This window comes from Brachyhypopomus gauderio, chromosome 3, assembly GCF_052324685.1.
Source record: "Brachyhypopomus gauderio isolate BG-103 chromosome 3, BGAUD_0.2, whole genome shotgun sequence".
NCBI lineage: Eukaryota > Metazoa > Chordata > Actinopteri > Gymnotiformes > Hypopomidae > Brachyhypopomus > Brachyhypopomus gauderio.
The window spans coordinates 40,299,200-40,315,345 of record NC_135213.1 but is presented as its reverse complement, the minus strand read 5'-3'; the positions used below and the strand labels follow the sequence as shown (position 1 = coordinate 40,315,345).

The 16,146-nt window shown below is 44.4% G+C and overlaps 1 protein-coding gene across 3 annotated transcripts in view; it reads right to left on the bottom strand.

The window, feature by feature from the left end:
• Window positions 1-16,146, bottom strand: part of dnah7 (dynein, axonemal, heavy chain 7) — a 113,487-nt gene that overhangs the window by 80,050 nt on the left and 17,291 nt on the right. For all 3 annotated transcript variants that reach the window (XM_076998363.1, XM_076998362.1, XM_076998364.1), the window contains 9 exons: window positions 15,237-15,430; window positions 11,273-11,471; window positions 9,661-9,801; window positions 8,611-8,823; window positions 7,876-7,985; window positions 6,781-6,949; window positions 5,187-5,289; window positions 4,232-4,359; window positions 3,606-3,818 (listed from right to left, as the gene is read on the bottom strand). In XM_076998363.1, coding sequence (XP_076854478.1) covers window positions 3,606-3,818; window positions 4,232-4,359; window positions 5,187-5,289; window positions 6,781-6,949; window positions 7,876-7,985; window positions 8,611-8,823; window positions 9,661-9,801; window positions 11,273-11,471; window positions 15,237-15,430 — 1,470 coding nt within the window. The remainder of the gene's footprint in view (window positions 1-3,605; window positions 3,819-4,231; window positions 4,360-5,186; window positions 5,290-6,780; window positions 6,950-7,875; window positions 7,986-8,610; window positions 8,824-9,660; window positions 9,802-11,272; window positions 11,472-15,236; window positions 15,431-16,146) is intronic.

Genomic DNA, 16,146 nt, shown 5'->3' with positions numbered 1-16,146 from the left:
AGAGAGAGAGAGAGAGAGAGAGAGAGAGAGAGAGAAAAGAGGGGGAGAGACATAGGTAGAAAGAGAGAGAAGATAGAATAAACGGAAAAGACACATACCCCAACAGCGAGGTCAGACATTAAGTGAATGACTTGCCTGAATACTTTCCGATGTCTTTTGGGCTCGGCCTTGTTCAAACACTCACTCTGCACTGCCACATATTTTGCTCATTCTTTACCATCACTGTCATTTGTAACTGAAGCCCAGGAGGCTGAGAGCACATATTTTTCCTCCAAAAGTAATTTCGTGACAGGCAAAAGCGCACAGTCCCGAGTGTGATGGTGCAAAAATTAGCATTCAAATGGGACAGATGCATTCATTTTCAGGAAACGGCATAAAGGACACAATGCCATTTAAATGGGAAAGAGCGGAGGGAGAAGAGGGAGTTTGGAGGTCAGTTTCTTTTCCATCTCCAAAAATCATTCCTCACCCATTTCTGATATTTTTTGTAAGTAGGACAATCTTCATTTCTGTAGCTTAGTCATTTCTATACAATATTGGGCAACTGATGATATGTGAGGGAAGATCAGATCTAGGGGTTTACAATGCAGATTGCATTGGCTAGTGCTGTAATGGGTAAATGTGAGAACTTTTACAGGTTCAGTAGTGGAGTGCTCTGCTTAACGTGGGCCGTTACAGAGCCAGTCAGGTTCAGTAGTAGAGCTGTTTCACGTGGGCCATATTCAGTAGTGGAGCGCTCTACTCTAACAAGCCCACGCTTGTGGTGGGGGTGTCTGCCATCTGCTTCCCAACTCCACCCTGTCCAGCGAGGATGGAGAATGGGGCGTTGGGTGGAGAGGGAGATGCTAATGTCAGAAGGGCTATGAAGAGCAGCAGTAGCAGTAGCTGTAGTATTGAGAACAGTAAGAGAACCACAATACTGTTTCCTCCAAAGTAGCTGGAGTTTATCACTGTGATGAATGATAAATCAAATCAAACTTAAGGATTTAAAAATAAAAACCATAAGAAATTGCCTAGTTACTTTGGCAGATAGTAGACATTTTAAACAAAACACCATAAAGGACTTTTACAATGCCAAACAGAACTGCCACCTTCAAGAAATGCTACGAAAAATTAATTAAAGCATGAGCAAACCTGGCTCTGATGATGTAAACTTATTAAAGAAAATAAGTTCTCAAAAAGTCACAAATGTTGGAACTCCTAAAGTAATATATTTTTAAGCACGCTCTGGTATAGATATGTATACATGTTAAATTAACCTTTGAATATAAGCATGATCACTTAAGATACATAAATGAAATTAGACAAGAGGTCGTGGTCCTTTAGAAACGACTCTAAAAATAACCTCCTGAAAATACCCACCTCCACTATTAGTGCAATAATTAAAAAGTTTCCAACACCTGGAGCTATAATGAACCCTGCTTGAAAAAGGACTGAAGTGTATTTGCTTTCTTGCGAAGAGGAAAACCTTCTCCATGGATCACACTTGGATAATTGCAGGGTTGGTTGCATCCTGGGGCCAGCAAATTTCCAAAACAATCAGATACAACTACCATGCCAACACGCTATTTGGAAGGCTTGCCAGGAGAAAGTGTCTACTGCTCTCAAAATCTCAAGGGTCAAGGGCATTATCCATCTCTGCTACTTTGATTAAAACTGGGCTCTATGAGGTGGTTTTGGTCCAAAGGGTAATAGATTGGTTCTGATTAGACTTTCTAGTTGGTTAGTGACTGAGGAACAAAAAACGCTTCACTGCAAACCACATAATGAAGCGTTGATGGTTCAAACTCAAGTCCATGAACCCTACTGATAACGTGGGCTGCGGAGAAGAGGGGAGACCACAGGAACCAGTTTCTGATGTTGGATTATTGTGGAGGATGCTGAGAATGCTGTCTCGCATTAGTTGACATGTTCTTGCAAATCCAGAACCAGAACAGAAGTGCTGTCAGCTGTCATCAAATCACTCAAAGTTAGCAGATTCATCTGCATTCCAATTACACTTTGGTTTGTCAGGATTCCAGTGATATTTTATGATATGCCATATTCAATTTAAAAAAGTTACCTTTGAAATATCCCTTGAAAAAATTACTAACCGGGAAAATGTTGAAAACGTATTCAGATCTTGTGGTCTAAATGCTCCAAGTTAATACTGTAACACTGGCAAGAAGATGCGAAACTCAAGCAAATGGCTCTGGTGGATGATTTACTAGCATTAGCTAGTGAGACATGATAAGACATAAATGGAGCTTTAAGGACCAGTTTTTGAAATGTCATGTGCGACACAAAAACCTAACATTGCCCTTTCCTCGTCATACACCATTCCTGGGGTCTGGGGGAGGGGGCATTTTGTTAAAACCGAAGGATGGAACAATGAAGCCAAAGAAAGGGAGAGACTGACAACCCGGGAGAAAAACAACCGGTTTCACTGCTCAAAAACTAAAGCTTGAGAGACTTCTCAGCAGAACAATGATCCCAAGGCTACAGGAACACCGGAGAGCTTGAACAACAAAAAGGTGAGTTCTCTAGAATAGACAGGTCAAAGTCCAGATCTCAATCCATTCAAGAATTAAAAAAAAAACCTGGACAAGCAGAATATGCCAGGAAGAATGGGCATAGAGCACCCCAGTGTGCCATGCTGATAGAGACGTACGCCAACAGACGTAAGGTTGATATAGCAGCTATACGTGGTGCTACAAGTCTTAATCTGGAGGGGCTGAATACGTACGTGTGTATGTAGTATTTTTCATTTTCATTTCATTTAAAAACCCATTTATAAATACCAAATAATTACTGTGAGATCATAATGGTTTGCACTGGTAATACTGGTCGGAACAATGTGCGTGTCATATGTATTTCAGATGAACCTCATTTATGGGAACTGATGACATATAGGCGGTGCTGTCCTAAATGTAAGCAAGCCTGTATCTCATGCATTTATAAGTTTCTTTTATAAAGATTTTTTTTTTATAATTTGATGTCTTTGAAATGCTAAATTTCTCTCATGTTTTCAGCATGGAATCATGTTAATAACCCAGTCATCTTTTCATAGTTTTAGTGCTTATCTTTAACAAGCGATGTGTAGAAGGAATGGCAGAGGCCCTGTGGAAGGAATGTAAATTAGAAAATGCCTGGTGACTTTGGAGGACAGTTGCTGGTGCATTTTAATGCGGAGAAACCATCAAGAACCTGGAGTTAAAATGAAAACATTCATTAAACTATTCTTCTTTAGAGATGACTAAATCCCTTAAATACTATATCTGTAAATGCAGGGCCTCTGTGAATGCCAAAGGGTTTGGAGTTCTCAGTAAAAGCTTTAAAGCACTGAAGGCCAAGCTGGGGAGCATGTGCACTTGGGGGGATTGCAGGTCAGGGTCAGAGTCAGGGTCAGGGTCGGGGTCGGGGTCAGAGTCAGGGTTAGGGTCAGGGTTAGGGTTAGGGTCGGGGTCAGGGTTAGGGTTAGGGTCGGGGTCAGGGTCAGAGTTAGGGTTAGGGTCAGGGTCAGGGTCAGGGTTAGGGTCGGGGTCAGGGTCAGAGTTAGGGTCAGATTCAGGGTTAGGTTAGGTCAGGGGTAATGTTAGGATTAGGGTCAGGTGTGGCGGGGTTACCTTCAGGTTGCCTGCTGCGGTCAGCACAGATTTGACTGCCCTCATGCCGTAGTCGTAGTGACTCTGGGAAGACAGCTGCTCGGAGCACAGCCTGTACGTGGCCACGATCTTCACTGAAAGTGGACGGGCTGTGATAAAGCCACAGGAGTACAGCACGATCTCGGCGATCAGGGCGTAGTCCGGGACCATCATGGCCACGGTTCGGAACAGGGCCTAGCAGAAGACACGAGAGACACGTTGGTGAAAGAGACAAGAGACGTCACAATTATACACTGAGTGCTATTTTTTATCCATGTAGACATCCAAAGAGGATCGATACCATTGCAGGGACAAAGCCTGCTCTAATCTTTCCTCTCCAACCCTACACCATTTAGGTCTATTACAAATGTTCGTTTGGTCTTAGCTGTCTGTAGAACATGACATGAACACTGCATTGTCCAATCAGCACTGAAAACTGGCCAAAGGTCATCACAACGCAACATTTCCACTGTGACTTAAAATCCATTTTTACTTGACGCTTAGCTATTAATATCCCAAATCAGCAGCATCCTTCAGTAGTGTAATGTGATCCCGTCTGGCAAAGCTAATCTAATGTACGTGTGCTATAAAGGGAAGAGGTGCGGGACCTTGAGGTTGTCGGGCAGCTCTGAGCGGCCGGCGTAGCCAGGGTTCATGGTGATGAAGACAGCGCAGGTGGGATTCAGCTTCAGCTCCGTACCCTCAAACAGCAGCATCTCTGCGTGGGCTGCAATACCTGTGGAAGCGCAGAGGAGCCCCGGGTAACCCAACCCGCCCTCAGGGACGTGTCAAACGCCCCGGGTAACCCGACCCGCCCACTCAGGGACGTGTCAAACGCCCCGGGTAACCCGACCCGCCCTCAGGGACGTGTCAAACGCCCCGGGTAACCCGACCCGCCCTCAGGGTCGTGTCAAACCTTCCTTTAAGCTTTGGTACCTTCCACGGGGCGTAAGTCACGCATGCTAACGTGATTAAATGAAACGAAATGGACACAGAACAAGCGCTAGAGGAGCTAATTAGCACGCTAACTGGCAACACGAGCATTTATTGTTGTCGTTCATATCGCTCCTTATAACAGAGGTGTAAAGTCACCAAGTTGTTACAGATCAGTGAATGAGACTCGGGGAGTTAGGGTTTTCATGGTCAGGTCGAATTAGTTCTCACTAAACTCTTAAGACTTTGATTTGGTTAGAACTCCATATAGCACAGAGGAAACAGGTCACAGCAGGGGCCTGAAGACCTGCAAGCTCTACAGTTGTTTAATCCAACAACAGTTTGGGAATGTCAAGTTGTTGGGGCACAGTTGAGATAAAAGAGGCTCAAACAGAGGCAAAGACATTAATGTAAATCTGTGAATACTGATTAGTGGAATATACAGACACACTGTTCTACTGCTGTTCTATAATACATGGCATATGTAATTGAGCTTTTCTGTATTAGTTCATTCACTCTTATTTCAGACAAGCCCTTCTGGAGAGCACAAGCACACACACACACACACACACACACACACACACACACACACACACACACACACACACACACACACACACACACACACACCTCTCTGAATGGTGAGGATTTGCTGTGCCACCACTGACAGCACTTCCAGGTCGATACGGTTGAACTCGTCAAAACATGCCCACGCACCACATGATAGCAGACCCTACGAAAACAACAAAAACAAATGAAACATGAATCAGAGAATAGGAGGACACTGGGGGCACTGGGGAGGGTTTCCCATAGATCTACACTCACAAAACCCTCCGTTTGCATCCTCACCAGATATGATCATTTCGGGGTGACCACAGAGTATTAGACCAATGTCAGCTCCTCATCTGTGTGCAGCTGGACTTACGTAAACACTACAGATGTAAACTCAACGTGTTTTCTTGGTGGATTGTGGTTTGGGTTTGTCAGGACACTGGCTCTGTCCCCACCCCTAGGTGCCCTGGCTCTGAGGGCAGAGCAGACTCCGGAGGAGCGGGATCAGGGATCAGGATCAGGGACCAGGATCAGGGACCAGGATCAGGGACCAGGATCAGGGATCAGGGACCAGGATCAGGGATCCGGGACCAGGATCAGGGATCAAGATCAGGGATCAGAATCAGGGATCAGGGACCAGGGATCAAGATCAGGGATCAGGATCAGGGACCAGGATCAGGGATCAGGGACCAGGATCAGGGATCAATATCAGGGACCAGGATCAGGGACCAGGGATCAGGATCAGGGATCAAGATCAGGGATCAGAATCAGGGACCAGGGATCAAGATCAGGGACCAGGGTCCAGTGATCAGGGACCAGGGATCAAGATCAGGATCAGGATCAGGGACCAGGCACCAGGGATCAGGGCTCTGTTATTACGCCTCTTCACATCCTGCTCAACTCTTTAGTGTGTACAGATGAAGCAAAAAAAAAAAAAAAAAACCTACATAAATATTCCAAAAACGATCAAGCCCTATTAGAGACCGAAGTAAGAGCCCAGACCTCAGTGAGGACTTTTACGCCACACTGTTCACCTGGAGTTCAACGTTGCTGCATATAATGTCGAGCATCGAGGAGACGGACTCGCAGAATTTCTGTTGCCATGGCAACCGGTTCTGCTCTTTCCGGGCGTTTCAGTCTGTTCGGTGTCTGAGCTGAAGTACGTCATGGCACGAGTGAGACACACAGCACAAACATGTTTCTCTGGACCTGGCTGCCATTGACGACCGCTAGTCACGACCTCCACTTACGTTATTTAACAGGCTTGACTTTAATTTCCTTATCAACCATTTCAGGCACTTCATTCGATAAAAAAATGTAATGTAAGTAAGTAATGTCTTTTTCAAAGAACTACAGCTGAATACAGAATACTAAACATAATTTGTTGGGTACAAAAGGGAAAAAGACATTGAAAGGTACCTTTTTTATCACAGATTTATATTCAAGCCAAAGAAAACTTTTATAACAAAAGCCAGAGCAACTAATTTAGAGAATGAATGTGATTCATTCGGTCAGGTAGTTGCTCATGGGAGTTTCATCATCTTAATTAATTAGTTGTTGATTCCCATAAAGAAGGCATTCGGAGAATTCAACCACAAAAAAATCAACTTACAATAGAAAGTGAAAACATCAGGTAAATCGTTAACTACTCTGAGGCAGTTGCAAATCTAACCTTGAAAAATTTTCCCAGAGCTATGTAGTCGAGGCCATCGGAGCAGTTGAAGACCACGCACTGTTTGGCGACGGCTTTGGCCAGATCTTTGGTGGTCTCGGTCTTCCCTGTGCCTGCGGGTCCTTCGGGAGCCCCTCCCAGGTGAAGGTGCAGTGCTCCAAACAGAGTTCTGGGCAGGGAGACAGGCGCATGATGGCAGACATGAGGAGAGAGAAGCAGTCCAGCTCTGCAAACAGAACCCAGACCAAGCAAAGTGGTCCCAGCGGAGACGCTACAACCCGCCTTTGAGTGTTTGATCATTCAGAGTTCCTAAATTATGCAGATACAGCTAAAAGCCTGATCTCTGAGGTGCTCACCTTATGATACACAATATTAAAAGAAGAGATTCAGTCACGTCAGCGTCAGGTGTAAATTTGTCCATATTGCGTATGGCCATTATACATTGTCTGTGATTTTCAAATAAATATTGTTGTTGCATACTTATAGGATGACAATATGCCCTACCTGACAGGCAGTATTCAATATGTCCTTCCTGACAGGCAGTATTCAATATGCCCTACCTGACAGGCAGTATTCAATATGTCCTACCTGACAGGCAGTATTCAATATGCCCTACCTGACAGGCAGTATTCAATATGGCCTACCTGACAGGCAGTATTCAATATGGCCTACCTGACAGGCAGTATTCAATATGGCCTACCTGACAGGCAGTATTCAATATGGCCTACCTGACAGGCAGTATTCAATGTGGCCTACCTGACAGGCAGTATTCAATATGGCCTACCTGACAGGCAGTATTCAATATGTCCTACCTGACAGGCAGTATTCAATATGGCCTACCTGACAGGCAGTATTCAATATGGCCTACCTGACAGGCAGTATTCAATATGTCCTACCTGACAGGCAGTATTCAATATGGTGGTTTTATTTTGGGTCATTTATTTAGACCATTAAACTGGAAGTATTGGTGCCATGCCTTATCAGAAGGTGCAGACAGTCCTGTTATTTCACAGTATGGGACTCAGAGAATTAAACCAAGACATTTAATATATATTAGAGCTCAAGCCAAATTTGACAGGTAACATCTGCGCGGACCTGTAGCAGCGATCAGTAAGGGGCGTGATGACCAGACGCGGTGTGTTACCCAGGTACTCGTAACCATACGCCAGGCCTGCATTAATCATCTTCGTCTGAAGCTGGTTCTCCTACACAACAAAGACAGGTTAAAATTTTTTTTTAAAGGATCAAAGGTTCACACACTTTGATATTAGTGAGACAGGATTAGAGACTGAGAGGAGGAAAATCTATTTCCTGTGGCAACTTTAAATTGATCGGATTTGGCAAAGAGGAACGTTCAGTGTTTATCTTTACTTGAGACAACTCTGATTATCATAATGAATCTTCTTCTTGTGTTTATTGAAATTATCCCCTTCTGATCTCCATTCATTAGCCAGTTTAAGTAACTTGAGCATAATTTATATCGTATGTATTTGACTTCTGTGTTATGAATAATGCGTGAGGAAGTTATCTTGAGGGTTCCGTATGGCCTCTTTAATCTCCAGGCTCAAGCATGTGTAGCTGTGCTTGTGTTTTTACTGGGCGTAATGAAAGAACTGATAATGTGAGTGGAAGGAAAAGTGGAGAAAAAAACACCAAACGGTTATTCAAGCTATATAGAAAAAAGATAACAACAAGATGCATGTCAGTACATGGTTACCAAATGCAAGGACAGATACACACACACAGGTACACATGCACACATGCAGGTGCACACACACACAGGTGCACACACACACACAGACAATGACACAGACACACGTTCATACTTACAATCCAGTAGTAGCGCAGTTGGCTGAGCCACTCGAAGTTGTTCTCATCGTCCACGCCCTTCTGGACCAGCAAGGCCAGAACATCTCGAGCGTGCACGTCCAGCACCACCAGAGCTCCCAGGGTCACGCGGTTCTGTTTGGACAGCCTCCCACGCACCAGCGTCACGATGTCATCGATCTGAGCGTTGTTCTGACGCAAGTATTCTTCAAGCGCCTGGGAGGCACAGGAGCAGACCCGTCCATTTACAGCGGCGGGCGGTGGTCTTGCAGAGAAAGGCTAAGCTATGGCAGCAAAGGGGCGGAGCTTAACACGATGTGGTTTTGTCTAAGGCTAAGGGACATATTTTAATCCAGTGAACATGTATGTGCAGTGCAGTGGAAGGCAGACCATCTGTGGTATGTGGGCAGTGTCTCAGAATGTCTGGTATTCAAGCTAAAGTATTCAATTCCAATAATTGTCTGTTGTACAGTAATTCTAGTTTAAATAATGATGGTGTGAAACTCACCACATAAATCTGCAATATTTCTGACTGCTATTAGTCATTTTACATGTGATGCATGAAATGGCAAAAAGTTGAATCAATAAATTAACAAAATTTACAAAACGTTCATTTTAACGAAACATTAGAGAGCTGTTTGTTCTCCCTGTAGCAATGGAGGTAAGCCATTCTTGCAAATGCTCTGTTTTGATAAAGTTGCTCTAAGCACTTAGGCTTTTTAATGTTTGTGAATGCCAAATGGCAATAAACAACTCCATAACATCTTGACTCAAAAGACGGAATGAAAACTACATTAAGGACTTGGTGAAATGTCCTTGAAAAGCACTCTGATTTACTGACCCATTTTACATCAACTCTGAATATAAAGACTCTGGGTGCTATGTTTTACCAAACAAAAAGGTCTGCTTTTGTGCACGTTAAGTCAGCTAGCAGCAAGCAGATTAGACATGGATGAAAAAGACTGACTCAAAACACTCTGCTTGTAAGTCGCCACCTGACAAACTGCCGTAGTCTAGCGTTTACAGCAGCGTTAAGTAGCGAGAGGCACAGACCTGAGGTCCTTCTGCGATGGCGTGGTGAATGTGTTGGGTCCAGTACACCTGTGAGACACAGAGCACCGTCTGGCCGGGCCACGCCCTCACCCAGTTGACCCTCTGGTCTTCGGGGTACGCCCGGATCGCCTCCCCTATCACCTGCACACCAGTGACCACCAGGAAAGAAGCCATTCAGAGAGATGGTTGACTCGTATTGATGGCTCGGGGCAAGATATGAAGACATATCTTTAAAAAAAAAAAGTTACCTATGAATCTTGTGGCATAAAAAAATGTCAACACAAGGGCACGCTATCAAATAAGATCAAATCAACCATGATTAATGTGACTAAAGCCAAATGGAAAAGTGCCGTTCCACAGATAAGAAGGAGAAATTATGCATCTGTGATGGCTCAGAGTCTTCAAAAATGTTCAAGGCATCAGACTGTCTGTGTGATAAGCCTCAGCCAATTATGAAAAATGGTGATTCCTCCCCTGTTTCACCCGGATGTTTGCCTTGTCCAAATCATATCAGAATTATTGTAAATACATGCTTCAGGCTAGGAGCTGGAAATATTAAAATGCCACCTTGAGTCATTATTCAGAGATTCATCCAAGATTCTGGGTTAATTCGGACTATAATAGTACTGCAACACTGCTGCAAACACACAGGCCCACGACTGTCATGATGCTGGTCACATGTCTGAGACAGAAAGTACTTTAACCATCCATTAAGGGAGACACACTACTTTCATCTGAAGCTCCATCTTCGTTTTCATAGATGTTTACCTAAATTTTGTTCTACTTATTGGTCCAATAATCATGTGAAGCTGATGATATTATGCTTTGAGTGAACTACTGCAGCTCAAAGTCAGAAGCATTTTTTCAGTGGGAAACCACGTAAGTAAATAGGTACTACAGTCTGAATTCTGAAGTGCTTCAACAGCCCAGTGCTCGCTTCCCACCAAGTCTGATCACAACAGAATGAGTCTGGACACGGCGTCCTTAATGACGCACTGCAAGGACCCCGAGTGTATGACCTGGAGAACACCTGGACCCACGGACGTAATTTTGGGGGGGGACGGGGGGGACATGTCCCCCCCACTTTTTCAAAAGCCGGCTTTGGTCCCCCCCAGTTTTTACGGTTAAAACCAAATATTTAAATAGCGACGAATCCATGTCCCCCCCACTTTGAAATCAAAATTACGTCCATGCCTGGACCCCCTCAAACACTCGGCAGGTGAGACTGCAGCCAGCCTCCTGTCAAGGGCTACGGGTGAAAGTGCCGTGCTGTTGCATTGTGGACCCAACGTGGAACACAGTCTATTTAAAAGACTGGAAAAAAGTTAAGAGTCTGTTGGGTTTTTTTTTTCTTTTCATTTATGCAGCTGTTGTGAACACAAACAAGTTTCAAGCACACACAAAGTGAAATTACTTTGAAAAAGACATCTAATTAACTTAAACCCTTTAACCAGTTACTTTGACCTCTCTGCAGCAAACTGTGCTCAGTCAGCTGAATTATGCTCAGCATAATTATAATAGGAACCTTTTTTTTTCCATATCAACAAGTTTAGTTCTGCAAGTGTAAACTAATCCGGTATGAACCAGTTGTGAAGTGGGCTACATCTAGCACCTTGTGCAAGGACCTCAGCATGGTGTTCTCAAGCTCCAGGAGCCACTTCTCCACTTGGCCACGCGCTTTGGAGGTGGAGATGATGTCCAGGAGAGCCACCACCTCCCCCTCACTGCTCTTCATGTGTGTGATGTCCAGCACGTCTGTGAACGCCACGCTGGCTACTCCCTCAAAGCACTTCTTCAGATGGGGCTGCACCCTGGGGCACAAAAAGAAAACATCACAGGTCTGAAAGGGATGGAGCTCCGAGCTTCTCCTCCCCCCAAACACAGGGAGGCCCCAGGGCGCTTGTTCTGTGTCCCTGTGTAAAAGAGCAGTTCTATTAGACATAATTACAAGTTCCTTATTATTAACTTCCACATGGACACAGGTGGTTTTATAGGAAAGGCATACAAAAGTTCAAAAATGAAAAAAGGATAGAGGAAATCTACTCTGGGAGGATTTATCAAGTTTGAATATTCACAGCAAATGGTTCCATCTGTAAAATACTAAGCAATCTGGTAACCTAATGCAACTCCATCACCTCCCTAAGGAAAAGCACACGCGTTCAGATAGATGGGCCATCTTACTTTTACAGAAACCTAAAAGCCTGTGTCTCATCAACTTTCATCCCATTTTAGCTCAGCTTCCTGCTTCAGTCTGCGGGATCCGACCCACCCGTTGGCATAATGAGCCACACTCAGAGGTACTTCTCAAAATTCTGCTCTCTGTAAAGACCGGGACCAGATGTACAAGTCCAATGAAATTCTCAGATGCAATGACAGTAGGGAGGACAAAGAGATAATGTGTGTGTGTGTGTGTTTGTGTGTGTGTGTGTGTGTGTGTGTGTGTGTGTGTGTGTGAGAGAGAGAGAGAGAGAGAGAGAGAGAGAGAGAGAGAGAGAAAGAGGAAAAAGGAGCAAAAAAGATGAATGAGCACAAGAAAGGCAGAATGAGAGAAAGAGCACACAATTGAGAGTTCTAGAAAGAAAAGAGAGAGGAGGAGAGAGAGACGAGCTTAACCAAGCGAATACAAGATTTGTGGAGGCAAAAGTCCCTTTGTCTGCACACACATTCATTATTAAACAAATACCTTGGGTGGAATAAGACAAGCCTTGCTTATCAGCCAGGGCTCCGCTCAGGGGAGACTCGGCAGAGGAAGTAGGCCAGAATGTCATAGGGAGAAGAAGAGATTCTATAATTAAATTCCCCACAGTAAGTACAGGATTTTCAGAGGCTCAAAATGAGTTTGCCAAGGCCGGGCACGGCTAAATTGCTTTTTACATGTCCTTGCTCCTCTGGTACTGGCCAGGACTCTCGGCATGGGCAGTGGAGAAATAGGTTCTGCTTAACTCGCCGTCGGTGAAGGCACAACGGGCCGCGTAACTTTAATATCCTGTTGGCTGTGCTTCAGCAGATTCCCTAAAAGTAGGCTGCTGGAGAAAAGAAAAAAAAACCATGACTGCTGCATTCTGGGAGATTTAATCGTCTTTGCCTTCTGAGCGAATTGTTGGCTGACTCCTGCTGCTGTAGGTTGCTACCTGGCACTGATGAGTGCTTCAAGTGTGTATTTATCTGAGCTAACATTAGTCGAGGGCTTTCCAAACGCTGGAGACTGCTCTGGGAACAGTGCCGCGTTTTCACTATGACACCAAAGCAAAATCAGGGGGAAAAAATGTTATTGTGGTGCTGCGTGGCCAAACCGTTTAGGTCGGTACACAGTTCCACTCTGGGGAGGTGGGGGTGGTATTGACATATATGTCAAATGAAATGGCTACTTTGAAATAGCCAGCTGGCTGGATTTCGGCTTCGTGACTATGTTTGACTACCTTAACCAAATATTTGACATTCAAACAATGAGCCAGCCCATAATACCAAAGATGTGATTGTAACCTTTTGCGTGTCCGATTCCAATATTTTCTCATGTGGATTTCAGAGATGATCCTCCAATCGAATCACTTTATTTCAGTGAGACTCGTCAGCATTGCACCAGTTGCTTACGGGAAGATGGCACACGCAGACCACAGGCTCATTTAGCCGTGTTTGATAGTCAGGAGCAGGACTGCAAAGCCCCAGATGGCTCCAACTCCACATGTCGGCCCAGTTGAGGCGAACCATCTGAAGCCAAGCTTTTACATAGAGCCTTACTGGTTGCATCTCTCCTGGAGTGATTGGAAAATTATCACCAACTTTATTACTGAGAACCACCTGTTGGATGGGTGAGGCTAGTTAGTGACTATAATCCATCTGCTTCCCTGGACACTGTGCTGTCCCCTCCAACGTTTGGCTAGTGCAGCATGCTTCCTGGTCCAAATGGAATCCTTTAAAAGCCCACGCTGGAGCTGTGTCATCTATCAGGACCTCTTTCAGAGTGCCACGCTGCCTGAGCTTCTGCTCATATGCAAATTAGTAAAAGGCATAAACCAGTCAGTCTTGGGTGATGGGTGTGCTCTTCTATTAGTGATGCACTCACACAGGTTCCACACCCACCCAGTTACACCAGCACATCAGCCATAGAGGGAATAAACAACTGTAACTCTGCACAGTAGACATTACCCTGCCTCACCGTTATTATGTACGCTATATTGGCAAAAGTATTCGCTCACCTTCCTTGACTCACATATGAGCTTAAGTGACCCCATTTCTAATACATAGGGTTCAATATGACGTTGGTCCACCCTTTGCAGCTAGAACAGCTTCAACTCTTCTGGGAAGGCTGTCCACAAGGTTTAGGAGTGTGTTTATGGGGATATTTGACCATTCTTCCAGAAGCTCATTTGTGAGGTCACATACTGATGTTGGACGAGAAGGCCTGGCTCTCAGTCTCTGCTCTAATTCATCCCAAAGGTGTTCTATCGGGTTGAGGTCAGGACTCTGTGCAGGACAGTAAAGTTCATCCACACCAGACTCTGCTATCCATGTCTTTATGGACTTTGCTTTGTGCACTAGTGCACAGTCATGTTGGAAGCGGAAGGGATCAACTCTAAACTGTTCCCACACAGTTGGGAGCATGGAATTGTCCAAAATGTCTTGGTATGCTGAAGCATTCAAAGTATCTTTCACTGGAACTAAGGGGCCAAGCCCAGCTCCTGAAAAACAACCCCACACCATAATCCCCCCTCCACCAAACTTTACACTTGGCACAATCTGAAGGCCACATGAATTTGGATGTCTGTAGTAATTGAATCTGCAGATAGTTGGCGACCTCTTTGCACTATGCGATTCAGCATCCGCTGACCCCGCTCCATCAGTTTACATGGCCTATCACGTCGTTCCAAACACTTCCATTTTCTTATAATACAGCTGACAGTTGACTGTGGACTGTGTGACTGTTTAGTATTGAGGAAATTTCACGACTGTATTTGTTGCACAAGTGGCATCCTATCACAGTTCCATGCTGGAATTCACGGAGTTACCCATTCTTTCACAAGTGTTTGTAAAAACAGTCTGAATGCCTAGGTGCTTAATTGTATACACCTGTGGCCATTGAAGTGATTGGAACATCTGATTTCAATAAACTGGGTGAGCGAATAATTTTGGCAAAATAGTGTAAATATCTACCAAAAAGGCAGATGCTGAATTGAATCTCACATATCTAGTCATCCTACTCCAATTATATCACAATTTATAAAGAGCAGACCGATTAATGAAAATAAAAGTTTGTAATTGTAAGAAGTCAAAACTGCCAGATAAACCTGATCTTTCCTGGGCTATAAATAAAGTCAAGATGGACTGATTTCTCTGCCATTTAAAAAAAGTTTTAATAATTTTACCCCGAAATGGAGGATTGTTATTGGACTGCATTCACCATTGGAAATTATTACACTATAGGCAATCTAGGACATGTTATCAAATTAATTTGAATATGAAAAAAAAAATTTCATACTGGCCCAATGGAACTGCCACTGATTATTGCAAGACCCATGCAGCTATTTCCAGTTCACCCAACTGGGATCGTTGGTCGTCTCAGCGCCCCGCCCCCATACCTGGTCGGATCCTTGGTCTCAGAAAGGATCTCTAGCAGCTCGTCATTGGACAGGAAGAAGAACCGTGGGAAGAAAAGCCTCTTCTTCTCCAGATACTCGTTCAGACCCTTCAGGATGAGCTCCAAGAGCTCATTGCTCTTCTTAAATTTCTCCAACATCTTCTCGATAGCCACCACAGCCAGGACGTGTTTGTCCTTTAGCGGGACACAAAACAGTTGCAAATCAGCAGTGATGTCTACATTCAAGTGGCCCTAATCACCCATGAATCATGCTGTCAGAACAGTGCTTCATGCATTGTATGTTTAACATGAACAACAAGGAAGATGATGCAGCCATTTGTTCAAGTTCAAAGTTCAAAGGCTTTTATTGGTCACATATTTGGGGTAAATGTTTTAAACATGTAACTCATAGTAACATGTATGTTAACGACATGTAATGTAACATGTAGTGGTTCCCATCGTGCAAGTAATAATAGTAACAGAAAATAATAAAGGTAATTAAAAAGAGACACATTTATGAAGCCAAGACAAGCCAGAGACGAGCTAGACGAGCCAGAGATGAGCGAAAGACGAGCCAGAGATGAGCGAAAGACGAGCCAAAGCTTTGATATTTCTTCCATATGTATTTCCAGCAGCCAAAGCCCAACAGCCCAGGGGAGTGAGGGGGTGAAAGGTGCAGTAGGAGGTGGACACAGGTGTGGGCTCGTCTCAGTGCACAGCCCATGTCAAACTTGCTGCTTGTAAGTCAAAAAGCTTGTGCGTGTGGGTGCCTGCCACTGTGTGCTAACTAATTCAATCCTGGGCTTTTCAAGCTCCCTGCAGAAAGGTTGAGTCAAAGGTCTGTCCTTCATCTGAGACAGAGGAAACAATTAGAAAAGATCCGTCCTGCCCACCCGCATTCCCGCAGCTCT